Raw genomic sequence first — 27,993 nt, 5'->3', positions numbered from 1 at the left:
TTGTGAAAAACTCTCCTTTATTTTATGCCAAAAGATAAGGGCATTAATAATGTCACAAGACATTCATGACACAAACAGGAATGACAGTTCTTTGATTGCAGAGTGAAAACAAACTTATGTTCAGGATAAGGGCCAGGACTGAGAGCCCAATCCCAAGCTCCACATGCCAGCTTACTGCCAGTGCGCATTGTTGCAAACATGCCATAAGGCACTAATGCTGGGCAACCGCCTGTGCTAGCCCAGCGCTGGGCTGTGCTGGGCTAGAGCTGGGCAGGCACCTGGCCTCCACCGTTCAGTGGTCCCATGGACTGCCAGGCAGCAGAGAGGAAAGCAGGCATGTGGGGGGGGACGAGGCAGGGAGGAGGTGTTCCAGGTGGGTGGAGGGCAGGGAGGAGGTGCCTGAGGCTTTTACCTCACCAATGACCTTTTGGTCTGAGGTGAATCGAGTAGTACCATTGCGGGGCTACTCCCTTTACCCACAGGAAGGGAAGGGAAGTCCCCTTCTGCCAAGGTGCCACCCACAGCTGCCTTGGGTGCACGGATGTGGTGGCCGTTTTTGGTGCCACCGCAGCCGCGCACCTGGGCAGCTCAGAATTGGGCCCTGAATCAATAATCAGCTGTAGTGATCGTAAGAATTTGAATGATAGAATAAATTGTAGACTGGGAGCTTTTAATCCCATGCTGTATTTAAATTACTGTGCGCACACACATTTCTGTGATGAGCACAAACTGGGTGACCCATTTTCTGTAAAGATGAATCTGGAAATACAAGAACAACCCTCCTTCTCTGCAGTGTTAATTTTAGGGTTTGCTTTCTTGCTCAGCAATGCCTTACGTGCAGTATGTTCCCCCCCTCCCCATTCTCATACTTAAAGCTTGTAGTCTGTCTCCATCCTATCCCAATTTTCCTTATCTTGCCGACTACACCAATTTATCCCATCCAAATATTTCAACTCCCTTCTGATGCCCACTTTTGGCTAATTAACACCCTCCTTTTCCAAGAAAAACAGCTATGGTGTGCAAAGGAATGACCAGAACTCCTTATCAGGTGAGCAATTAACAAGAAATTATTGCTACAAACACAGACACTCCTGCAAGTCCTCTTGTCCAGAGGCTTTCCCTCCCCAAATCTCCACTTAACTCAGTGGGTAAAGGTCTGAAGCCTCCAGTCCAAGTCCAATCCGGTCTTCAAAGCACAGTCTAGTCTTTCCAGTCTTCTGCAGCAGAGTCCCTCCTCTCCAGCAGATCACCTCCTTCAGCAGGGTCCTTACAGTCCTTTCTTCTGTAGGTCTGAGTCAGGTAGCTCTTAGTCAGATAGCATCTCCATCTGGGTTAGGATAGCTCTATCTGGATAGCTTTGCTCCTTCTGAAGCTGCCTTTTATCCTTGTATGTCCCATTAAGTCCAAATGCAGCTCAGCTGTGAGCTTCCTCCTTAGCTCCTGTTCAGTCCAAATTAGGCTCAGGTGAGCCATCTCTTCATTCCATGCCAATTCAAAGTCCCATCAAGGTCAAATGAAGCTCAGGTGTCCAACCAGGTCTCCATTGGCCTTGATTGATTACAGCTGTGGAGCCAGCCCTGCCCTTCCCAGAGCTGTCAAACAGCTGTCAAAACATGGAATCACTGTCAACATCACATCATCCACCTGATGCTCTTCTGATCTTCCATTACACTATCCTACATGGCAGGTGAACCTTCCTGACCTACTTGTGTGCAGGGGACAAATCAGTTAAAAAATAGAATTAGGGTCTGTACAATCGTCAACAAAATAAATATGAAGCAGAAGTGGAGAATCCCAGTCCCTGTTCTTCCTGGAACCAGTATCTGAGAAGAAAAATATCCTATGCACTGTGCTTGGAACACAGCTGTTCCCAATCTCTGGGTCTGGGACCCACCAGGGGATTGTAACCCCATTTTTAATGGTTTGTGAAACTGACAGGGCAGATTAGGCTATGTGCATCAAGGGTGAAACAAGCTGCTATGGGGGGGGGGAGCACTGCTGCCTTATCATCAATATAGCCACATCCCTTGGTATTTATAAATCAGGCAGCAGCCTCTAGGGCCTCTAAAAAGTTTGGGAAGCACTGGAAATTCTTCCATCTATGACCATGAGGCAAACTATTAATAACTACTTGTATGTATAAATGACTATAAATATTGATGTTTTGTGGCTCTTAATACTGAAACCAGCACTGGTAAGTGACTCAGTATGTGGTGGCTCATCACAATGAATCACTCTGCAACAAAAGCCTGCAGTAGTGTCATGGGGGGAAAAAATAGCAGACTCTTTCTTTGAAAAGAGGAGCAAAAACAAATGTCTGTTATTTTGAGGTCCTATGACTTAACTATCATTCCAGAGATCATGGGATAAATGTTCATGATTACAGAGAAGTTTAACAGCATCCTACAAGTATTTATTTTAAATTAATATAAATTTGGGTGAAAGGCTTGCATGTTTCCTGCCAGTACAATATACTGTATTTAAATAAGGACCTCTTCTGAACCAGTGAAGTAAATCTTGAAAAAACTGTTCACAATATAGGCTTCCGCACAATGGAAATAATGTGGCACACAGATGTGCCATGTACAGTGCAATCCTATGCATGTCTATTCAGAAATAGGTCCCATTGTGTTCAATAGAACTTACTCCCAGGAAAGTATGTACAGGATTGCAGCCTCAGGGGGCAGTTGGTAATCTTCTGTTTTTCATACAACGTGTGAATATTCCTCAATCTTTATATTTGACGAGTTACATAAAGTAATTGCAACAAATGCTCTAACAATGCACTGCTTTCTTTGCAGTTAAATCTTGACTAAACCCAAGAGAAAGTCTATGAAATTTGCTGTGAATTTAGCTCCCTCACATTGAAATGGAAAATGGTGTATTTACTAGGACCTCTAACTGCATATTTTCCAAATAAATGTATGGTGTGGTTGGTTTCTTGCAAACAATGGAGGTTTGCCTCCAGCTATGCCTCATAGGCAATTGGTTGGCATGAAATGCTAGGCCTCAATGCTGGCATGAAACTAGAAAACAAAACAACAGTTAAAAAGCAGTTACATGTAGCAGCCAGAGAAAGTAATGATTTGTCAGCAGTTGAGGAAAAGACTGTAACAAGCTAAAGGTGACATATGCAAAGCAATATTTTGAGCCTCAAGTATCTTAGACCCAAATCCTAACCAACTTTCTGCACTGACACAGCTGTGCCAATGGGGCATGTGCTGCATCCTGCAGTTGGGTGGCAGGGTCCCTTTGCCAGCTCAGCGATAGAACTGTACCAAGCATACACAAGTAGCTTACAGCTAATAATGATACTGTTCTGACTGCAGCTATGGTCTATGTCAGTGATTTTCAACCTTTTTCATCTCATGGCATCCTGACATTAAAATAATCAAGGCACATCATCAGTTTTTTGACAATTGACAAGACATACCATACAGGCAGCAGGGGCTTACATCCCCCAGTGAACCTATTAACAAATGATCTTCCTCCAATTTTCTGCAGCACACCTGCAGATCTTCCCTGGCACACAAGTGTGTCACGGCATAGTGGCTGAAAATGGCTGGTCTATATGTATTTCATATTTCATCAAGTGGGGGAACTAATGCACTGCTCCATTATCGTGTGAGAAAGAATAAGCCAATGCATTCTGTGCTACTAAGATTTTAAAGGAGCCTAAAGAGTGCAACAGGTTCACTTGTGATACTAGAAACTTCCCTGCTGCCTTCTCCACTCTAAACAGTGTTAAATCCAGCCTTGGGAGAGAGGGTCCCAAATAGGTACCTGTAGTAGTTCACTGCAAATGCCTTTTGACTTCAAGACAGTGAAACTCCTACCCTCCCCCATTTCTAGGACTTTTCACTTCACAAAGATTTAGAGAGACCTGCTTTCTTCTCAGGAGATCAGGCAACAGAGCAGAAAGTGAAATCCATCTGATTTACCAACAGTTTTTGTCTTGGTCTGGGAACTGGAACAGCTTAGCTGGGTGTGTCAAGAGGCAGCATGTGATCAGGATGTATATCCCTACTCACCTGTGAGCAAGCAGAAAGCAAAACAGAGAACATCAATACCAAACATAGCAATGCATAATATTCTGCACAGTGGAAGATTTTGGTGTGTGCGCACTTGAGCCTGTATTGCTGAAAGAACAGGCTGAAAAATCAACAAAGGTAAAGATATAAAAACCTTTGTTTGCCAATTTCCTTTCATTATGCAACACTCATTATGTAGCACACACTGTAAATGTAACTTGAACAAAGACTCACTTATCCATACATGCAATGTGCTGTGCTCCATGGGAGATTAGGTACAGTTAAGATTTTTTGAAAGGTCAGTTATATAAAATAGCCAGCCAGCAATTTAACTTCAAGATAAATTGCTAGAGAAAAATCAGCACAAAACTGGATTCATATTTGGTCTGTTTAGGACCATTATTGTCAGACAACAATTCTGTCATAGGATGTCATGAGTGTTGGTCATGGAGAGTTTACAAGCACATTTTTTTCCTGAGTATCTGTTTCCTTAGAATTTTTGCTTGCTCTAGGTCCTCAGAATCTTGGTTCAGTGACTTGTCCTGCAGCACAAGCTTATGTATGTCTACTCAGAAGTAAGTTCCATTATGTTCAATGGGGCCCATTTCCAGGAAAGTATGTATACTAGTATTGCAGTCCTAGAAAACGGTGCAAATCTGATATTCTAGAATTGGCTTATGTTACACTGCAGATAATGGCCTGTGATGGTTTAATATTTCCTTTCCATATTTCTTTTGAGTGGGTCTTCATTCTGTTTGTTGTGTTTTAGTTTCACATGAGCCCATGGTATGGGAATATCTGTCCACCGTCCTTGCCCCACTTATGTGGATGTTCCACAGAAATGAACCAAAATTCTAAGGAACACATTTAGGATTTTGGTGATGCTTTTCAGTAATGTCTGTTCACACATTCAAGAGAAATCATGCAACCTACGTGCATATGTGAACCAGATCTACTTATTTAAGCTATATCTATCCTTTCCACCATATGTGCTCTATTGTTATAAAACAGTAAAATTCAACCAATAAATAGATAAAATCAAAAACAGCATCAAAACCACAGCAGCAGAAGTAGCCCAGAGTCATGATGCAATTTAAGCAATAACCCAGGAAAATAAAATCATCTTTGGTGCCTAAATAATAAAAATGTAAGATCTCAAGGACACATCTATGGAAAGGGCGTTCCAAAGATGGGTAACACCAAAGATCTTGTCCCAGTTACTACTTGCGCAACCTCTGAAGGTGAGACAGATGAAGGAGAGTCTCAATTTATGTTCTCAGTGAAAACACAACGTGTATGGAGCTGCCACTGAGACGTCTAGTATATTGTTTGGGAACCTTGTTCTGCTGACATTGTGTGGAACCAGCAGCACTTTTGTCATTTGTCAGCAGTTGTACCACACTGAGAAGAAGCCCCATATATGTTTTGCACATATGCAGATTGTGAGTATGTCTAATGCTAAAACATAGTACCTTGTGCATGGGTACTATTATGATATATGTAATCCCTGGGTTTTAGAAGTAGGCTATCTCTGACTACCAGGTGCAAGGGAGTGGCAACCAGATGTAGGTATCATGTTGTCCTGAGTGCTTCTAATGATATCTGGTGGGCCACTGAGTCACAGGAAGCTGGACTAAATGGGCACTTTGTCGTATCCAGCGGGGCTCTTATGTTACATTTTTGTCTTGACCTGAGGGATCAGTTCCCTTCCTGTTTTATTCTCACAAGTGAAGGATGTCAATGAACCAGTAAAAACTGTGAGCCCAGTTGGGTTTTTGAGGTAGGTCTGAGTCAAGGCCAGCAACAGTATTTTCACTTACTCCATATGCTGGACATGTATGACCGACCACATGTAGCAAGGCACCATGTCGCTGAGCTCAGTCCCAGTGCACCAGTTCACGTGCCACTGTGTTCAAGATTATAGTGTACATGTATTTAGTTTTCCATTGCTATTTCCCACGTGCTCTGCTGAGTAGATGCAGGCTCGCAGAAGGAAAAAAAGAAAGTGAAGATTTCTCCCACACCTATTTCTTACATGAGTGCTTCCCTATAGTGGCTGAGCCTACTCACCACCCACTGGAACCAAGATAAAGCTGGTGTATGGTTTACTCCACCCCTTCCCCACCCCAAGAACTGGATGAAATGTTTGAAGTCAAAATTTGGCAACTCCTCAACAATCCTGTGGTAGAGTTTAGATAGAGAGTGATTAGTCCAAGGTCGCCCACTGAGTTTTATGCATAAGCAAGGGTTTGAACCAAGGTCTGTCCCATAATACCATGCTGGTTCTATAAATACTTTGGTTGCCAGAAGTATAGGGGTGACAGCAGAGACTGGCAGGTTGGTACTGATCAAGGGTCCACACACCCATCCACAGCCAAGGGTCCACAGCCAAGCCAACTCAAACTGTGTCAGTAATAATGGCCGAACCACTGAGTAACCAGTGGGTAACTGGGTGGGTAACCAATGGGCAGTGGAGTTGCTAATGATCATGTAGCCCAGTGCCAAGCTCAAAATGTTGCCCTGGAAATGATGTCACAACCGGAAGTGATGTCACGTCTGGGCTTTTTCAAAAGTGAAAAGGCATCTATCTGCTATCTGGGTCAAAGAAGATTTGTAGCCCCCCTCCAGAAAAAATCAAATTAATTAAGTAAATAAAAAGGGTGCCCTTGATAGGTTCAAGACACTGTATTGGGGTGAAGAGGGATGGTTATTCTTCTCTTGCTAAATATAAGAGGGGCACCATCAGTCTCATAGGTCAGTTTTGAGTTAAGAAAATCCACTTTTTGTTCTATAAGGCAATTGTGTTTTCGTTTTCTGGTTAATTAGCCATAACTTTTGTTAGAATACAGATATTCCAATGGGGTTTGATTCATTGCATTCTACATTAAATTACCTTTCCAATGATATATAACATGATGGTATTAATCATACATACCAAGATTTTCAGTTTTGGTCACTAGTGTCAAGCTCAGCTTGTTGCCCCCCTAAAGCTTGATGCCCGGTGCAGCTGCTACCCCCTGCACCCCCTTAGCTACACCACTGTCAATGGGTAACCACTGTGCCATCAGGGACTGACTGGGTGGGAGTTTCGTGGGGGGACAGTGCAGGGCTCTGTGGGTTCTATTCTGATGCATGAACTTTTTTGTGCCACAATATATCTTTGAGGTGCTGCAAGACGCCTCTGGGTTTCTGAGGGAAAAATCCGGCCCATCTGAGTGAACCCCACTCGAAAAAGAGCCAGGGCTGCAGGGTGACCAGATGTCTTCTTTTTCCCGTACATGTCCTCTTTTTTAGCTTCGTGTCCTGGAAAATAACTTAAATGACCTCCTTTTCTCTGTGAGCGGGACCCCACAGGCAGTGCATAGCCTTCTTGAAATTAATAAATTATACGTATTGTAATAAATTATAGGTAATATAGTTTTCAATTTAATAATAAGTAATAACAGTACATAAGAACAGCCCTGCTGGATCAAGCCACTGTCCCATCTTCCATCTAGTCCAGCTCACAGTGGCCCACCAAGTTCATCATCATAGCTCTTTCGCTCTGGTTTTCTGTTGCAGTGATGTGAGTAGTAGGAAGTACATACCTTATGTCAAACTATTTTGACAGCTGAAAGTCCCGCCCCTTTTTACTGGAAATCCCTCCCCCTAAGGGGGTTCAAGTGACCCCTCAAACAACTCCCCCCACTGCCCCCCACCACTGGGGAGGGTTTTTGGGGCACCCCGACATTTGGTTTGGCGGGAAAAGGAACCCGTCAATAAAAGTGTGGGAAAGGGGTTCATGTGACCACTCAAACAACTCGCCCCGTTCCCCTCGACCGCTAGGGAAGGGTTTTGTAGCACCCCGACATTTGGTTTGGCGGGAAAAGGAGCCCCCCAAAAAGTGTGGGAAAGGGGTTCATGTGACCCCTCAAACAACTTCTCCCGTTCCCCTCGACCACTAGAGAGGGGTTTTGTAGCACCCCGACATTTGGTTTGGTGGGAAAAGGAGCCCCCCAATAAAGTGTGGGAAAGGGGTTCATGTGACCCCTCAAACAACTTCTCCCGTTCCCCTCGACCACTAGAGAGGGGTTTTGTAGCACCCCGACATTTGGTTTGGCGGGAAAAGGAGCCCCCCAAAAAGTGTGGGAAAGGGGTTCATGTGACCCCTCAAACAACTTCTCCCGTTCCCCTCGACCACTAGAGAGGGGTTTTGTAGCACCCCGACATTTGGTTTGGTGGGAAAAGGAGCCCCCCAATAAAGTGTGGGAAAGGGGTTCATGTGACCCCTCAAACAACTTCTCCCGTTCCCCTCGACCACTAGAGAGGGGTTTTGTAGCACCCCGACATTTGGTTTGGCGGGAAAAGGAACCCGTCAATAAAAGTGTGGGAAAGGGGTTCATGTGACCACTCAAACAACTCGCCCCGTTCCCCTCGACCGCTAGGGAAGGGTTTTGTAGCACCCCGACATTTGGTTTGGTGGGAAAAGGAGCCCCCCAATGAAGTGTGGGAAAGGGGTTCATGTGACCCCTCAAACAACTTCTCCCGTTCCCCTCGACCGCTAGAGAGGGGTTTTGTAGCACCCCGACATTTGGTTTGGTGGGAAAAGGAGCCCCCCAATAAAGTGTGGGAAAGGGGTTCATGTGACCACTCAAACAACTTGCCCCATCGTCGCCGACCAATAGGCGCAGGTTTCATAGCTCTCAGACCACCGTGTGGAGCCAATGGGAAAAAAGGGGGAGTGGGAACAGGTCCGGACATGTCCTTGTATTTAAGGCACAGGTCCTTTGGGGGGGGGGGAGGGAGAAACCTGTTCAGCCTTTTGCTGTTGCTGCTGTTTCTGCCATGGCCTCCCCTCTGAAAAGCTCACCCGCTTCGCCTTCTGAGACCGAGACTCCCCAGTTGGAGTGCGAATCCCCTGCTAGGGAATTGACCAAGATGGAGAGCCCCGAAGAAGAGAAGGAGAAGGTGCTGCCTTCTGAGGGGGGGGGAGACCCCGGTCAGACCCACTGATTCTCAAAGCCTACCACAGGCACCTATGAAGAAGAAGCAAAAATGTAGGCATTATGAGGATGACGTGTTACCGTTTCCATCTTTGAACCTGGTTTACCAATTTGCAATGGAAGAACCACCTGTACCTAGAGAACCTGAAGGAGAGGTAAATTATTGTGCTTGAGTGCATACGTGAGTGTGTTGCCTGAAATGTAAAAATCAAAAAAATACTTATTTGTGTTTTTTTTTTTCTGTAGGCTATTCCAAAGAAGGACGCTTTCAAAACGTTACGAAACCTATGTCTGAAAGTAAACCACAGAATGTGGAACACCTTCTAAATGTCATCAATTGCCATGACCCAACTGAAATCTAACCATAAAGGTGTTCTCATGATTACATCATCTTATTCACTGACAGGTGAAGACAGCTCTGAAGTTCAAAGCAGCATTAAGTATAACTGGAAAATGGGTGTATAATATTCTGTTAAAATACTAAATGGCAAGGTGTTGTAAAGTAATAGCAGCAGCTAATAAATAATGTGTCCCCATCCAACATATTAAACTGTCTTATACTCAGTCAGACCATTAGTCCAGTATTGTCCACTGTGGCTTGCTTTGGCTTTCTAGGGTTTCAGTCCTCAGGGTTCTCAGTCCTGACTGGTATGGACAGGGATGAACCTTGTACTGTACTGCTGAGCTGTGGCCCCTCCTCCCATCATCACAACACTTCAGATTTATCCAGGCAAATGAAATAATTGCAATGTATGTTGATCAGGTTTACCTGAATATTTTATTATTACTTGTAAGGGGCAGATATTGTGGTAGTCTCAAACTTATAAATATTATTTTAGTATGCATGATGTTTTCGTCAGCTTTGAAACTAATGGAAATTGTGGCAGTAGTTACAGGTTAGAATTTGACCCCCAGGTGGGAAAAAATAATGTTCTAAAGCAAGGGTGGCCAATCTGCAGCACAAATGCTACTAGTGGCACACTGACTCTTTCTGATTGGCATGCATGAAGTTGCCATATATTTTTGAAAAACTTTTAAATGATAACAAAGAATTATTACAAAAAATGGCAACGAAAGAAAACTGCAGTTTACAGTTTGCTTGCTTTCTTTGCTACTTCTTACACAACAAACCTTCAAGTTTCTAATGCTGCAGTGTGCACACTAAGGGTGGCCACACCTACTGTGCTTGACTTGCTTTGACTGAAAAACAGGCAGTAAGGTAAGAAAAGAATTTTGAATAGGAGAGAAAGTCCATAGGGCAAATGCTAGAGAGCTGCATTTCACTAACAGGCATGTCACTTGCTTACCCAAGAAGTCTTGGGGTGGGCTGTGGAAGGCAGCAGGGGACAAGCGGGACAGCGCAGAGATGACCAATGAGATCAGCAAAGGCCAGATGGCGCAGCTGTGTGGAGATACTATCTTTGAGAAAATCAGTCGCAAAGAGGTCCTGGCTAAGTTATCATCTTTGATAACAAGAAAGTGAGCAAGCAGAGGGGGGCTGGGCTGTGCAGAAGGGGAGTGAATACATGTTATATAGACTTTGGAATGGGTTCCACAAGGCCAGACTAAAGGTCCATGCAAGCTGTCTTTCTGGCCTCATCAGCAGTCAGCCAGGTGTCTTTGGAAAGCCACAAATAAGCAACAGCATTCTCATGTTTTTTGCTCCGTACCATCTGGTACTTGGAGACATACTGCTCTTGAACTTGGAGGCTCTATTTAGCTAGCTTGATAATCACTAAAAAAAAAAAAGACATTAAAGTGGAGTGACATGTTCAAGATTTTCTACATAAAAAGTGGCACATCTTGTGCTTCGGGTTGGCCACCCTGTACTTAAGATTACAGTGTGGGTTCTTTGTTTCCTCACAAAATGTTAATTTCCACCTACTGATTAAATCTCTGCCTACTAGTTTCCTTGTATCTAGAGTTCCTCTTTTTAAATTTCTGTTGCTGCTTTTATATTATGAAATAGCTGTTTTATATTTGAATCTACTCTTATATTTTTAATTTTAAGTGTTTAATTGTTAAATATTTTTATTCAGATGTTTTATCTTCTACATGTTTTACTTTGATGTTGAGTACGAGAACAGTGCTATATAAATCTTTTAAATAAATATCTGTCATTGTATTTTTAATTATTTGTATCTTTTTTTGGAAAGCAATCCCAAACTGACTTGAACTAAGTATTTGCTGAAGTTCACCTGTGGCTCACTATTCTCTTTGTATCTCTCCGTATCTAATGAGAGCATAAATATGAAACAAAGCAATAACTTCCCCTCGCCTGAACTTGTCTCCCATGCCATGACACACATGTTGATTACATGTGATTTGACTGTGCCTTCTGACAAATTAATAGCAGGGCTTCATATTACAAAATGTGACACAGATTCGGATGCATCACAGAAGCCCATAAATAGAACGCACAATGCTAAAACATGGTTATATGCTTGATTAGATGCAAACCTTGGACTCAGAGGCTCCCTCTTTCCTTCTGCTTGGCTAGCAGGGAGGTTTAAAGCTTCTGATTTGATATAGAAACATGATCAGACATGATTATTTATTCATCTACATGATTAAATATTTGTGGTTATCTTCTAGTTTATGTTCATATCAATATTTGTATAAACAAATACTGATGTATATAAAGCTGACACTAGAATGGCTGGGAACTTGTTTTGTTCCTCTAATACAGTGATTTTCATCCTTTTTCATCTCATGGCATTAAAATTGTCAAGCCACACCCACCAGATTTTTGACCATTTAGAAGGTACACCATGTTACCAGAGGGGGGCTCACATCCCCCATTGGCCCTACTAATAAATGACCTTCCCACAAATTTCTGTGGCACACCTGTGGACCACTCGCAGCACACCAATGTGCCATGGCACAGTGGTTGAAAACGGCTGCTCTAATATTAATATACTAAAAGTAATATATTTACTATATAATAATAAATAATATTGTGGAAATATTTGTTCCAGTATATTATTTGTTGACATTTCATTCATAAAATAGGCAACGGAGTCCATGTACCTTTATTTGTTTGATTTCATACCGGATCATTTTGTGAGTGTCAAGTGGATCATCACTTGCTGGAACCACCTTTTCACTTGAAATTTTTTTTGCTCTAATCACTGTAAGAAAATGAAAAAGAAATGTTAATGGCAACAAAACGGATGTTTTCTTATTCCCTTGCTTTTTATTTAGTGTTATACAATACTAGGATTATAAAGTACAGCTACTGTGCTAACATATTCAGTACTATTTATGTTTTTCCCCCAAAGCAAATAACAGAATCTTCAACACCAGAGTTTGAATGGATTGCTTATCTGAATTTCTTCACGTTTCTGGAAATGCAGTCTTCTCTCAGCCAGACACAGGTCAAAAACTGGGGTTAATCCTGAAGGATTGCATTCCAATAACTTGGAAATTTTCAAACTTTTTGACATGGGAACAGAATCTGTATCTGGTTTTTTTCACGTGCAAAAATCAGACACAGGTCAAAAACTGGGGTTAATCCAGGACTATTGCAGAATTTGGGGTCTGTTTTTCACGTGTCTTCTTTTAAGATTTATGGTGTGAAAATAAAAACATACTAACTTACCAACATTTTTGTTTATTGTATGGGCCTGGGAAGAAAAAACTAATTGGAATGTCCAGTTGTGAGGGGTACTGAGATTTTTCCTATAAAAGGGGACACCTTATTGTGTGTGTCAGAACATCTCTCAAAAAAGGTTGCAGTTCTTTTTGGTAAGCATATTGCTCTCTCTCCTTTGCTTTTGGAATTTGTATGTGTTGGGGCGTGTATGTGAATCTGTTAGAATTAAATTTTGCTTCTCTCTAACAGAATCTGTATGTCAGATTGTCTGTCTCAGAGTCCTATTAGGTTGTCTTTAATTCAGGGACCATGCTCTGTGATTTTGGGAGGGGTTGGGGATGTTTTTTCGCGTGTTCTGTGATCCTGTGTGAATCTGTTAGAAATTAAAAAATGCTGCCTTTATTCATAAGGGGGAGATGGTCAGGCTGCACAGTTTTTTTTGGAATGTTCCTTTTCACCTGTATGACTTGAATTTTGATCATTATCCAGCTAGGACAATGGCTGTGTGTGTGTGTGTGTGTGTGTGGGTGGGTGGGTGGGTGGGGTGGGGCTGTCAGCAGAGGCCTCTCTTATTCATTGTGGGCCTTTACACTTTACAAGTGGCCAGTACACTCAAGCATATCTCTGCCTGCTTATTGTCTGGACTGGATCTGTAAAGTGGGAAAAATATTGACCTACCTGGAAGGGTTGTTAGGGGGATGCCACAAAGATTTATGGTGTGAAAATAAAAACATACTAACTTACCAACATTTTTGTTTATTGTATGGGCCTGGGAAGAAAAAACTAATTGGAATGTCCAGTTGTGAGGGGTACTGAGATTTTTCCTATAAAAGGGGACACCTTATTGTGTGTGTCAGAACATCTCTCAAAAAAGGTTGCAGTTCTTTTTGGTAAGCATATTGCTCTCTCTCCTTTGCTTTTGGAATTTGTATGTGTTGGGGCGTGTATGTGAATCTGTTAGAATTAAATTTTGCTTCTCTCTAACAGAATCTGTATGTCAGATTGTCTGTCTCAGAGTCCTATTAGGTTGTCTTTAATTCAGGGACCATGCTCTGTGATTTTGGGAGGGGTTGGGGATGTTTTTTCGCGTGTTCTGTGATCCTGTGTGAATCTGTTAGAAATTAAAAAATGCTGCCTTTATTCATAAGGGGGAGATGGTCAGGCTGCACAGTTTTTTTTTTTGGAATGTTCCTTTTCACCTGTATGACTTGAATTTTGATCATTATCCAGCTAGGACAATGGCTGTGTGTGTGTGTGTGTGTGTGTGTGTGTGTGTGTGGGTGGGTGGGTGGGTGGGGTGGGGCTGTCAGCAGAGGCCTCTCTTATTCATTGTGGGCCTTTACACTTTACAAGTGGCCAGTACACTCAAGCATATCTCTGCCTGCTTATTGTCTGGACTGGATCTGTAAAGTGGGAAAAATATTGACCTACCTGGAAGGGTTGTTAGGGGGATGCCACAAAGATTTATGGTGTGAAAATAAAAACATACTAACTTACCAACATTTTTGTTTATTGTATGGGCCTGGGAAGAAAAAACTAATTGGAATGTCCAGTTGTGAGGGGTACTGAGATTTTTCCTATAAAAGGGGACACCTTATTGTGTGTGTCAGAACATCTCTCAAAAAAGGTTGCAGTTCTTTTTGGTAAGCATATTGCTCTCTCTCCTTTGCTTTTGGAATTTGTATGTGTTGGGGCGTGTATGTGAATCTGTTAGAATTAAATTTTGCTTCTCTCTAACAGAATCTGTATGTCAGATTGTCTGTCTCAGAGTCCTATTAGGTTGTCTTTAATTCAGGGACCATGCTCTGTGATTTTGGGAGGGGTTGGGGATGTTTTTTCGCGTGTTCTGTGATCCTGTGTGAATCTGTTAGAAATTAAAAAATGCTGCCTTTATTCATAAGGGGGAGATGGTCAGGCTGCACAGTTTTTTTTGGAATGTTCCTTTTCACCTGTATGACTTGAATTTTGATCATTATCCAGCTAGGACAATGGCTGTGTGTGTGTGTGTGTGTGTGTGTGTGGGTGGGTGGGTGGGTGGGGTGGGGCTGTCAGCAGAGGCCTCTCTTATTCATTGTGGGCCTTTACACTTTACAAGTGGCCAGTACACTCAAGCATATCTCTGCCTGCTTATTGTCTGGACTGGATCTGTAAAGTGGGAAAAATATTGACCTACCTGGAAGGGTTGTTAGGGGGATGCCACAAAGATTTTTAGTAACGCTGCAGATGATAGCAGCTAGTAGGTAACTTCAAATGAGTTGACAAAAAACAACTCAACAACCAATCAACCCGATGATGGCAACACACTTCTCAGAAAGCTATGTGGACCAGATCTCTGATGGTTTGGTCTTAAGCGTGGTCTAATTTGTGGGTGAGCAAATGTGTTCAGTGCTAAGGGCTATATTAGGCATATTAACATGAACTGAAGAACTGCAAATAGTGTCCGTATTTGAGACACAAAATTCATTGAAAGGATTTGAGAAAAGAGATAGCTTCATATTACACTGAACTTTGGTTTTTACTGTAATGTTGGCATGACAGGCTGTTTCCTTCTACAGGGATACTGACTGGCCGCTGTGTTAATTACAGTGCCACTTCCCAGACCTGTGAGATCCAGGGTTGGTGCCCTGCAGAGATGGACTCTGTACCTGTGTAAGTGGTTGGAGAGCCCAATCCCTGATTCGTTCAAAGTAAGATACTATTGCTCACACTGTATACCTTCAAACAGAGTTGGAAAAGTGGTCAGTGGAATCATACTGTCCCATTCACCCACAGAGTTTTTTGTTTGTGGGCAAATATTCCTTGAAGCTGAGAATTCTCTTGTGTGGGTGGCCTACATTATTATATTATGCTATTATATTAAGATGCAAACTGATAACAAAGGGAGGAATGATTACTTTCTTTGGCAACAGTTGACTCTTGGTCAAGAGCTCAGATCAAATGCCCTTGATCAAGAGAGACATTTAGTGGTACCTTCTACAATGTATGCATACTTTATCCAGATCAAAATGGGCTTCCCAAGGCTAAGGAACAGAGGGCAGTTCCTCTGAGGGTGTGGGGGATGTGATTCAGTACTAGTTTGTTTCGTATGTTCCCCCCATCACCAGAACTCCCCAAATCCACTGCTCCAAGAGGTTGATTCCAACCATTTTTCTCCCAACAGACCCGTCATGCTGGAGGCAGAAAACTTCACCCTCTTCATTAAGAACAGCATCCGCTTTCCACTCTTCAATTTTGAGAAGTGAGTCACTAGAGTGACTCTAGAGTAAGAAACTCAAGCTCTTTTGAGTTTCTTAGATTTTTGGTGAACTTTGGTTAAAAACAACCTGCCAAAAAGTCATCTGCCACAGAAATGCCCCATGGCTGATGTGACTTATTCCCTGGGGATTGTTGGAGGCCCTGTGTGTCAAGAGAAGGAAACTGTGGCACAGACCAACAATAGCTGTGCTGCAGCAGCAGTTGTGGCTTATCAAGATAAAACGTATGTTATATATGTTCAGCATATATGTTGAACCAGAGTCAACCGCTGAAGGATCAGATCTCCATCAAATATGCTCTAAAACAGATCCAACCCCAGTTGTGCACATTTTGACCATCTTCAGACTTTTCCCTACCTTTCTTCACTGCTAACAGGAGAAATGTCAGAGTCAGTGCAATAGCTGGAATTTAAAAATTACACACCAGTAAGAAGATTGGTGGTGCCCAGCTGTCCCCATACCATATCATTCTTGGCCATGAAGCTAACTCTGGGCCAAAGTTCACCAAAAATCTAAGAAACTCAAAAGAGCTTGAGTTTCTTACTCTAGAGTCACTCTAGTGACTCACTTCTCAAAATTGAAGAGTGGAAAGCGGATGCTGTTCTTAATGAAGAGGGTGAAGTTTTCTGCCTCCAGCATGACGGGTCTGTTGGGAGAAAAATGGTTGGAATCAACCTCTTGGAGCAGTGGATTTGGGGAGTTCTGGTGATGGGGGGAACATACGAAACAAACTAGTACTGAATCACATCCCCCACACCCTCAGAGGAACTGCCCTCTGTTCCTTAGCCTTGGGAAGCCCATTTTGATCTGGATAAAGTATGCATACATTGTAGAAGGTACCACTAAATGTCTCTCTTGATCAAGGGCATTTGATCTGAGCTCTTGACCAAGAGTCAACTGTTGCCAAAGAAAGTAATCATTCCTCCCTTTGTTATCAGTTTGCATCTTAATATAATAGCATAATATAATAATGTAGGCCACCCACACAAGAGAATTCTCAGCTTCAAGGAATATTTGCCCACAAACAAAAAACTCTGTGGGTGAATGGGACAGTATGATTCCACTGACCACTTTTCCAACTCTGTTTGAAGGTATACAGTGTGAGCAATAGTATCTTACTTTGAACGAATCAGGGATTGGGCTCTCCAACCACTTACACAGGTACAGAGTCCATCTCTGCAGGGCACCAACCCTGGATCTCACAGGTCTGGGAAGTGGCACTGTAATTAACACAGCGGCCAGTCAGTATCCCTGTAGAAGGAAACAGCCTGTCATGCCAACATTACAGTAAAAACCAAAGTTCAGTGTAATATGAAGCTATCTCTTTTCTCAAATCCTTTCAATGAATTTTGTGTCTCAAATACGGACACTATTTGCAGTTCTCCAGTTCATGTTAATATGCCTAATATAGCCCTTAGCACTGAACACATTTGCTCACCCACAAATTAGACCACGCTTAAGACCAAACCATCAGAGATCTGGTCCACATAGCTTTCTGAGAAGTGTGTTGCCATCATCGGGTTGATTGGTTGTTGAGTTGTTTTTTGTCAACTCATTTGAAGTTACCTACTAGCTGCTATCATCTGCAGCGTTACTAAAAATCTTTGTGGCATCCCCCTAACAACCCTTCCAGGTAGGTCAATATTTTTCCCACTTTACAGATCCAGTCCAGACAATAAGCAGGCAGAGATATGCTTGAGTGTACTGGCCACTTGTAAAGTGTAAAGGCCCACAATGAATAAGAGAGGCCTCTGCTGACAGCCCCACCCCACCCACCCACCCACCCACACACACACACACACACACACACACAGCCATTGTCCTAGCTGGATAATGATCAAAATTCAAGTCATACAGGTGAAAAGGAACATTCCAAAAAAAACTGTGCAGCCTGACCATCTCCCCCTTATGAATAAAGGCAGCATTTTTTAATTTCTAACAGATTCACACAGGATCACAGAACACGCGAAAAAACATCCCCAACCCCTCCCAAAATCACAGAGCATGGTCCCTGAATTAAAGACAACCTAATAGGACTCTGAGACAGACAATCTGACATACAGATTCTGTTAGAGAGAAGCAAAATTTAATTCTAACAGATTCACATACACGCCCCAACACATACAAATTCCAAAAGCAAAGGAGAGAGAGCAATATGCTTACCAAAAAGAACTGCAACCTTTTTTGAGAGATGTTCTGACACACACAATAAGGTGTCCCCTTTTATAGGAAAAATCTCAGTACCCCTCACAACTGGACATTCCAATTAGTTTTTTCTTCCCAGGCCCATACAATAAACAAAAATGTTGGTAAGTTAGTATGTTTTTATTTTCACACCATAAATCTTTGTGGCATCCCCCTAACAACCCTTCCAGGTAGGTCAATATTTTTCCCACTTTACAGATCCAGTCCAGACAATAAGCAGGCAGAGATATGCTTGAGTGTACTGGCCACTTGTAAAGTGTAAAGGCCCACAATGAATAAGAGAGGCCTCTGCTGACAGCCCCACCCCACCCACCCACCCACCCACACACACACACACACACAGCCATTGTCCTAGCTGGATAATGATCAAAATTCAAGTCATACAGGTGAAAAGGAACATTCCAAAAAAAAAAACTGTGCAGCCTGACCATCTCCCCCTTATGAATAAAGGCAGCATTTTTTAATTTCTAACAGATTCACACAGGATCACAGAACACGCGAAAAAACATCCCCAACCCCTCCCAAAATCACAGAGCATGGTCCCTGAATTAAAGACAACCTAATAGGACTCTGAGACAGACAATCTGACATACAGATTCTGTTAGAGAGAAGCAAAATTTAATTCTAACAGATTCACATACACGCCCCAACACATACAAATTCCAAAAGCAAAGGAGAGAGAGCAATATGCTTACCAAAAAGAACTGCAACCTTTTTTGAGAGATGTTCTGACACACACAATAAGGTGTCCCCTTTTATAGGAAAAATCTCAGTACCCCTCACAACTGGACATTCCAATTAGTTTTTTCTTCCCAGGCCCATACAATAAACAAAAATGTTGGTAAGTTAGTATGTTTTTATTTTCACACCATAAATCTTTGTGGCATCCCCCTAACAACCCTTCCAGGTAGGTCAATATTTTTCCCACTTTACAGATCCAGTCCAGACAATAAGCAGGCAGAGATATGCTTGAGTGTACTGGCCACTTGTAAAGTGTAAAGGCCCACAATGAATAAGAGAGGCCTCTGCTGACAGCCCCACCCCACCCACCCACCCACCCACACACACACACACACACACACACACAGCCATTGTCCTAGCTGGATAATGATCAAAATTCAAGTCATACAGGTGAAAAGGAACATTCCAAAAAAAACTGTGCAGCCTGACCATCTCCCCCTTATGAATAAAGGCAGCATTTTTTAATTTCTAACAGATTCACACAGGATCACAGAACACGCGAAAAAACATCCCCAACCCCTCCCAAAATCACAGAGCATGGTCCCTGAATTAAAGACAACCTAATAGGACTCTGAGACAGACAATCTGACATACAGATTCTGTTAGAGAGAAGCAAAATTTAATTCTAACAGATTCACATACACGCCCCAACACATACAAATTCCAAAAGCAAAGGAGAGAGAGCAATATGCTTACCAAAAAGAACTGCAACCTTTTTTGAGAGATGTTCTGACACACACAATAAGGTGTCCCCTTTTATAGGAAAAATCTCAGTACCCCTCACAACTGGACATTCCAATTAGTTTTTTCTTCCCAGGCCCATACAATAAACAAAAATGTTGGTAAGTTAGTATGTTTTTATTTTCACACCATAAATCTTAAAAGAAGACACGTGAAAAACAGACCCCAAATTCTGCAATAGTCCTGGATTAACCCCAGTTTTTGACCTGTGTCTGATTTTTGCACGTGAAAAAAACCAGATACAGATTCTGTTCCCATGTCAAAAAGTTTGAAAATTTCCAAGTTATTGGAATGCAATCCTTCAGGATTAACCCCAGTTTTTGACCTGTGTCTGGCTGAGAGAAGACTGCATTTCCAGAAACGTGAAGAAATTCAGATAAGCAATCCATTCAAACTCTGGTGTTGAAGATTCTGTTATTTGCTTTGGGGGAAAAACATAAATAGTACTGAATATGTTAGCACAGTAGCTGTACTTTATAATCCTAGTATTGTATAACACTAAATAAAAAGCAAGGGAATAAGAAAACATCCGTTTTGTTGCCATTAACATTTCTTTTTCATTTTCTTACAGTGATTAGAGCAAAAAAAATTTCAAGTGAAAAGGTGGTTCCAGCAAGTGATGATCCACTTGACACTCACAAAATGATCCGGTATGAAATCAAACAAATAAAGGTACATGGACTCCGTTGCCTATTTTATGAATGAAATGTCAACAAATAATATACTGGAACAAATATTTCCACAATATTATTTATTATTATATAGTAAATATATTACTTTTAGTATATTAATATTAGAGCAGCCGTTTTCAACCACTGTGCCATGGCACATTGGTGTGCTGCGAGTGGTCCACAGGTGTGCCACAGAAATTTGTGGGAAGGTCATTTATTAGTAGGGCCAATGGGGGATGTGAGCCCCCCTCTGGTAACATGGTGTACCTTCTAAATGGTCAAAAATCTGGTGGGTGTGGCTTGACAATTTTAATGCCATGAGATGAAAAAGGATGAAAATCACTGTATTAGAGGAACAAAACAAGTTCCCAGCCATTCTAGTGTCAGCTTTATATACATCAGTATTTGTTTATACAAATATTGATATGAACATAAACTAGAAGATAACCACAAATATTTAATCATGTAGATGAATAAATAATCATGTCTGATCATGTTTCTATATCAAATCAGAAGCTTTAAACCTCCCTGCTAGCCAAGCAGAAGGAAAGAGGGAGCCTCTGAGTCCAAGGTTTGCATCTAATCAAGCATATAACCATGTTTTAGCATTGTGCGTTCTATTTATGGGCTTCTGTGATGCATCCGAATCTGTGTCACATTTTGTAATATGAAGCCCTGCTATTAATTTGTCAGAAGGCACAGTCAAATCACATGTAATCAACATGTGTGTCATGGCATGGGAGACAAGTTCAGGCGAGGGGAAGTTATTGCTTTGTTTCATATTTATGCTCTCATTAGATACGGAGAGATACAAAGAGAATAGTGAGCCACAGGTGAACTTCAGCAAATACTTAGTTCAAGTCAGTTTGGGATTGCTTTCCAAAAAAAGATACAAATAATTAAAAATACAATGACAGATATTTATTTAAAAGATTTATATAGCACTGTTCTCGTACTCAACATCAAAGTAAAACATGTAGAAGATAAAACATCTGAATAAAAATATTTAACAATTAAACACTTAAAATTAAAAATATAAGAGTAGATTCAAATATAAAACAGCTATTTCATAATATAAAAGCAGCAACAGAAATTTAAAAAGAGGAACTCTAGATACAAGGAAACTAGTAGGCAGAGATTTAATCAGTAGGTGGAAATTAACATTTTGTGAGGAAACAAAGAACCCACACTGTAATCTTAAGTACAGGGTGGCCAACCCGAAGCACAAGATGTGCCACTTTTTATGTAGAAAATCTTGAACATGTCACTCCACTTTAATGTCTTTTTTTTTTTAGTGATTATCAAGCTAGCTAAATAGAGCCTCCAAGTTCAAGAGCAGTATGTCTCCAAGTACCAGATGGTACGGAGCAAAAAACATGAGAATGCTGTTGCTTATTTGTGGCTTTCCAAAGACACCTGGCTGACTGCTGATGAGGCCAGAAAGACAGCTTGCATGGACCTTTAGTCTGGCCTTGTGGAACCCATTCCAAAGTCTATATAACATGTATTCACTCCCCTTCTGCACAGCCCAGCCCCCCTCTGCTTGCTCACTTTCTTGTTATCAAAGATGATAACTTAGCCAGGACCTCTTTGCGACTGATTTTCTCAAAGATAGTATCTCCACACAGCTGCGCCATCTGGCCTTTGCTGATCTCATTGGTCATCTCTGCGCTGTCCCGCTTGTCCCCTGCTGCCTTCCACAGCCCACCCCAAGACTTCTTGGGTAAGCAAGTGACATGCCTGTTAGTGAAATGCAGCTCTCTAGCATTTGCCCTATGGACTTTCTCTCCTATTCAAAATTCTTTTCTTACCTTACTGCCTGTTTTTCAGTCAAAGCAAGTCAAGCACAGTAGGTGTGGCCACCCTTAGTGTGCACACTGCAGCATTAGAAACTTGAAGGTTTGTTGTGTAAGAAGTAGCAAAGAAAGCAAGCAAACTGTAAACTGCAGTTTTCTTTCGTTGCCATTTTTTGTAATAATTCTTTGTTATCATTTAAAAGTTTTTCAAAAATATATGGCAACTTCATGCATGCCAATCAGAAAGAGTCAGTGTGCCACTAGTAGCATTTGTGCTGCAGATTGGCCACCCTTGCTTTAGAACATTATTTTTTCCCACCTGGGGGTCAAATTCTAACCTGTAACTACTGCCACAATTTCCATTAGTTTCAAAGCTGACGAAAACATCATGCATACTAAAATAATATTTATAAGTTTGAGACTACCACAATATCTGCCCCTTACAAGTAATAATAAAATATTCAGGTAAACCTGATCAACATACATTGCAATTATTTCATTTGCCTGGATAAATCTGAAGTGTTGTGATGATGGGAGGAGGGGCCACAGCTCAGCAGTACAGTACAAGGTTCATCCCTGTCCATACCAGTCAGGACTGAGAACCCTGAGGACTGAAACCCTAGAAAGCCAAAGCAAGCCACAGTGGACAATACTGGACTAATGGTCTGACTGAGTATAAGACAGTTTAATATGTTGGATGGGGACACATTATTTATTAGCTGCTGCTATTACTTTACAACACCTTGCCATTTAGTATTTTAACAGAATATTATACACCCATTTTCCAGTTATACTTAATGCTGCTTTGAACTTCAGAGCTGTCTTCACCTGTCAGTGAATAAGATGATGTAATCATGAGAACACCTTTATGGTTAGATTTCAGTTGGGTCATGGCAATTGATGACATTTAGAAGGTGTTCCACATTCTGTGGTTTACTTTCAGACATAGGTTTCGTAACGTTTTGAAAGCGTCCTTCTTTGGAATAGCCTACAGAAAAAAAAAACACAAATAAGTATTTTTTTGATTTTTACATTTCAGGCAACACACTCACGTATGCACTCAAGCACAATAATTTACCTCTCCTTCAGGTTCTCTAGGTACAGGTGGTTCTTCCATTGCAAATTGGTAAACCAGGTTCAAAGATGGAAACGGTAACACGTCATCCTCATAATGCCTACATTTTTGCTTCTTCTTCATAGGTGCCTGTGGTAGGCTTTGAGAATCAGTGGGTCTGTCTGGGGTCTCCGGCTCATCGCAGCTCTCCATCTTGAACAGCTTGCGAACGTAGTTTTGAGAATCCGCGGGTCTGACCGGGGTCTCCCCCCCCCTCAGAAGGCAGCACCTTCTCCTTCTCTTCTTCGGGGCTCTCCATCTTGGTCAATTCCCTAGCAGGGGATTCGCACTCCAACTGGGGAGTCTCGGTCTCAGAAGGCGAAGCGGGTGAGCTTTTCAGAGGGGAGGCCATGGCAGAAACAGCAGCAACAGCAAAAGGCTGAACAGGTTTCTCCCTCCCCCCCCCAAAGGACCTGTGCCTTAAATACAAGGACATGTCCGGACCTGTTCCCACTCCCCCTTTTTTCCCATTGGCTCCACACGGTGGTCTGAGAGCTATGAAACCTGCGCCTATTGGTCGGCGACGATGGGGCAAGTTGTTTGAGTGGTCACATGAACCCCTTTCCCACACTTTATTGGGGGGCTCCTTTTCCCACCAAACCAAATGTCGGGGTGCTACAAAACCCCTCTCTAGCGGTCGAGGGGAACGGGGAAAGTTGTTTGAGGGGTCACATGAACCCCTTTCCCACACTTTTATTGACGGGTTCCTTTTCCCACCAAACCAAATGTCGGGGTGCTACAAAACCCTTCCCTAGCGGTCGAGGGGAACGGGAGAAGTTGTTTGAGGGGTCACATGAACCCCTTTCCCACACTTTTATTGACGGGTTCCTTTTCCCGCCAAACCAAATGTCGGGGTGCTACAAAACCCCTCTCTAGTGGTCGAGGGGAACGGGAGAAGTTGTTTGAGGGGTCACATGAACCCCTTTCCCACACTTTATTGGGGGGCTCCTTTTCCCACCAAACCAAATGTCGGGGTGCTACAAAACCCCTCTCTAGTGGTCGAGGGGAACGGGAGAAGTTGTTTGAGGGGTCACATGAACCCCTTTCCCACACTTTTTGGGGGGCTCCTTTTCCCGCCAAACCAAATGTCGGGGTGCTACAAAACCCCTCTCTAGTGGTCGAGGGGAACGGGAGAAGTTGTTTGAGGGGTCACATGAACCCCTTTCCCACACTTTTTGGGGGGCTCCTTTTCCCGCCAAACCAAATGTCGGGGTGCTACAAAACCCTTCCCTAGCGGTCGAGGGGAACGGGGCGAGTTGTTTGAGTGGTCACATGAACCCCTTTCCCACACTTTTATTGACGGGTTCCTTTTCCCGCCAAACCAAATGTCGGGGTGCCCCAAAAACCCTCCCCAGTGGTGGGGGGCAGTGGGGGGAGTTGTTTGAGGGGTCACTTGAACCCCCTTAGGGGGCGGGATTTCCAGTAAAAAGGGGCGGGACTTTCAGCTGTCAAAATAGTTTGACATAAGGTATGTACTTCCTACTACTGATGTGGTTGTGATGAGGGGAAGCTCCAAGTGGCATGCTTTATACAGACGGGATAAGCCGGGTGCCAAGACAACCTGCATCCCGGTGCCATCCCTTGCATTCTGAGGTAACCCACTTCTAAAACCAGAAGGCTGAACATACACATCCCAGTTTATAACCCGTGAGGGACTTTTCCTCCAGAAATTTGTCCAATCCCCTTATTTTAAAGGCATCTAGGCCAGATGCCATCACCACATCCTGTGGCAAGGAGTTCCACAGACCAACCACACGCTGAGTAAAGAAGTCTTTTCTTTTGTCTGCCCTAACTCTGCCGACACTCAATTTTAGCGGGTGTCACCTGGCTGTGGTGTTGTGCGAGAGAGAAAAGAGCATCTCTCCACTCCCCTTGCATACAGTGTTTACATTGACCCCATCAAATCCACCCACGAGTGCTGGTGGCTTTGCTTTCGTCGCCTCCCACGTTTCTCAGTGCCTTGCCCTCTTTTGTGGTGAGGACACCTGGTCACCCCGGCCCAGAGGAAAGGCTCGGCTGCGCCCTGAGGCGTGCCTGGAAAGGAGAGAACGTGGCAAGACCACCTCCTTCCCGTGCCCGAGCCTTTCCTCCACCCCCCACCTGCCCAGGCTGCGCTGACATCCTAGCGGCGGGAATGGGGGAGCGCAGCTCGCCACAGCTTCTGGAACGCTTCGCTGGACGGGGGGGGGGGGAGGAGAGGGGGTGCAGCGCGCCGAGCGGGCGAGTCCCGCGAGTGGGGGCTTCAGCCTCCCGCAGCACGTCAGGGCTTCGGCGGGGCGGGAGGGGGAACAGGGAAGCTCCGCGTTTCCCTCTGGCGCCTGCAGCCGGGAAGGCTGCGCGCGCCCCGCCAGCTTCTGTGGCAAACTTTTCCTAGGTGTGGTTTGCAGCAGCCTCCCTCCCGTCCCTCTGGCGTTCCGTGCCCGGCTCCCAGGGAGGGAAGGAAGGAGACAGGCAGGCAAGGGCTTGGGTGCGTGGCAGGCGTGCGCAAAGCTGGGCGCGCGCGAAGCCAGCTTCAAGCGCGCCCTTGGAAGCCGGGGAGGAGGAATGCAGCGCCTGCCGCGGGGGCCGCCTCAGTGGCGGGAGGCAGCCGAGTAGCAGCAGCAGCACGCCCAAGCCCGCAGTCCCCACCGGGGGCTCCAGGCAGGTGAGGAGGCTCAGGTGGGCCAAGGCGCTCTCCTTCACGCCCCGCAGAGAAGGCGCGCCAGCTTGGAGAGAGACCGAGAGACACCTGGAGCAGCCTGGGAAGGGCAATGGACGGCCCCACTTGCACCGCGCGGCCCCGCCTGCCTCCTTCCGGGTAAGCAGCACTTGCTTTGGGGCGCCTGAAAGCCATTTCTGCCCACAGGGACCAAATGTGGACACCTGGGGGCCGGGCACCAGAGGGTTAAACGCCTGTCTGGAGCACTCACCAACCCCTTCCCTCCGCCCTTCTGCAGGCTGCAACAGTCTCCAATCGATCCAGACGCTTGACCAAGTTGCAACAAGTTGCTCTTCTCTCGCCCTTGGTTGGCTGGTGATCTCCCTCCCCTTTTCCTTGATCCAGGGGGAAAAAAAGGTTACCTGGATTGGCTAACGAGGGCAGCCTGCGTGGGGAGAGCTGGCCAGACATCACAATTAAGTAGGCGCTGCTGCTGCTGTAGTGAGTGGTCTGTGGAGCTGGCACTGCTCTCCATCGAGGGGCTCTTACTTGCAATTGGTGCAGTCGATGTTCTGATTGGAGGCTGGAGAGTAAGTAGTGCCTTTGAATGCAAGTGGGGCATACTTCTGAGTGAAGCATGCATAACAGCTGAAGCTGTTTCTGCCCAACGGTGAGTGTATGCATCAGGGAACAAATGTGTACATCTGTGGGCTTGGCAGAAATGATCTTTTTAAGAAGCAATCCCTTCCTCTGAAGCCTGTCTTACTACACACACAGTTGCTTTTTCTGGACTGGCTGTGTAAATGAGTCACGTTGAATTCAGTGGGGCATATTTCTGAGTAAACGTTTGTGGAATTGAGCTGTACCGTTCACTTAAAAAGGTATAAAACATGACAACCAGATGTGCCTTCATTTGGAAGGCAGGGCCCAATCCTATCCAGCTTTCCAGCACCAGTGCAATGCAGCCCCAAGACTGCTGCCCCACCACTGGATGCAGCACATGCCTCAGTGGCATGGTTGCACCAGCACTGGAAAATTGGATAGGATTGAGCCCTTCAATAGTGCAGTTCAATAGTACTTGCTCCAAGTTGTTTGTCTGCGAGTTTTAGTCTTGTTCTGCAAGGTTGTTTGCTTTTCCCCACGTTGTTTGAGGTTGTGAAACAATGGGTATCCATTGTGGTGTAAAAAATACTGTGATGTTTCATGTTTGGAACAGCCCTGTTTATAAAAACCAGTTTAAAAAAAAAACAACTCATGGTAATAATCTGCCTTTAAGGACAGGGTGTGATGTGGACAAAGTGTGCTGGTAAATGCACCTTGCAAAGGCATCCTGTTCATTTCAATGACTACACTGTGAGCAGGAAAAGGGAGGTCAGCTCCGCTCAGCTGGATAATAAGTGATTGTTGGGCTGGAGCGTTTGAAAGGGAATACTGTACCTTGGAACACTTTCTGCAAAAGATTTGAGAACCATCTTGGTGGTTTTACAAAAGTAGTTTAGCATGTGTATAAATGTGTGAGATGTGATATCTGGAGTTGAGGAAATCGGTCTCTTTTGTGAACAGGAAAATATGTGGGATGCAGGGAGTGGAGGGAAGAAGAGCTTCTAATTAAGATAGTTGGTACAACACTCCAAAACAAAAGCATCAATCTAGTATTGCATGACAGTGCATAAGACTAATACAGTATGTCAATGTATTCCCTCATATCATTTGCCTACTGAAAGTAAAAACCAAACAAGTTACTGAACCAAAAAATTTTGGGTTAGTTCTGGACTACAGGAAGAGTTGGGTTTAAACAGGTTTTGAAGGTGTGGGAATCCATAAGTTGGGAGGCAATTGAAAACCCCTCCTTCCATGCCCTTGATATACATGTGGTACCTCTGGAACAGGGGTGTCCAAAGTTTTTGGCAGGAGGGCCACATCATCTCTCTGACACTGTGTCGGGGGCCAGGGAAAAAATAATTAATTTACATTTAAAATTTGAATAAATTTACATATGTTTACATAAATGAATATATTAAAGATGAACTTATATGAATGAATGAAGGTCTTGCAATAGCTCAAGGCCTATAAAAGGCCTTGCACAAAGCAAGGTTGGCCTTTCCTTTGCTGCTGCTACTGCATCACAGTTGTGAAACCATAAGCAGTGGAGGGAGCCCTCATCCCACAGCTCACATGAGATGTCAAACAGTCGCCCTCACGCTGAGAGCAGTTTCGTTGGGCCA

General features: G+C 43.7%; 1 protein-coding gene and 1 long non-coding RNA gene across 3 annotated transcripts in view; one reads left to right on the top strand and one right to left on the bottom strand.

Moving 5' to 3' along the window:
• LOC136636824 (uncharacterized) lies at positions 1-26,376 on the bottom strand. 2 transcript variants are annotated; one of them, XR_010793552.1, is made up of 2 exons: positions 26,191-26,376; positions 1-4,031 (listed from the first exon to the last, which is right to left on the bottom strand). It is a non-coding gene; the product is annotated as an uncharacterized lncRNA (long non-coding RNA). The 2 variants fall into 2 exon arrangements; XR_010793553.1 differs by lacking the exon at positions 26,191-26,376 and adding an exon at positions 26,040-26,105.
• COBLL1 (cordon-bleu WH2 repeat protein like 1) overlaps positions 25,440-27,993 on the top strand; it is a 110,622-nt gene continuing 108,068 nt past the window's right edge. The window contains exon 1 of the mRNA XM_066612119.1: positions 25,440-25,927. Within this exon, the coding sequence (XP_066468216.1) occupies positions 25,881-25,927 (47 nt within the window). The 5' untranslated portion in view covers positions 25,440-25,880. The remainder of the gene's footprint in view (positions 25,928-27,993) is intronic.

The sequence above is a fragment of the Tiliqua scincoides genome, chromosome 1 (assembly GCF_035046505.1).
Source record: "Tiliqua scincoides isolate rTilSci1 chromosome 1, rTilSci1.hap2, whole genome shotgun sequence".
NCBI classification, from domain to species: Eukaryota; Metazoa; Chordata; class Lepidosauria; order Squamata; family Scincidae; genus Tiliqua; species Tiliqua scincoides.
The sequence above is the reverse complement of the archived record's forward strand: the minus strand, read 5'-3'. Positions and strand labels throughout refer to the sequence as shown.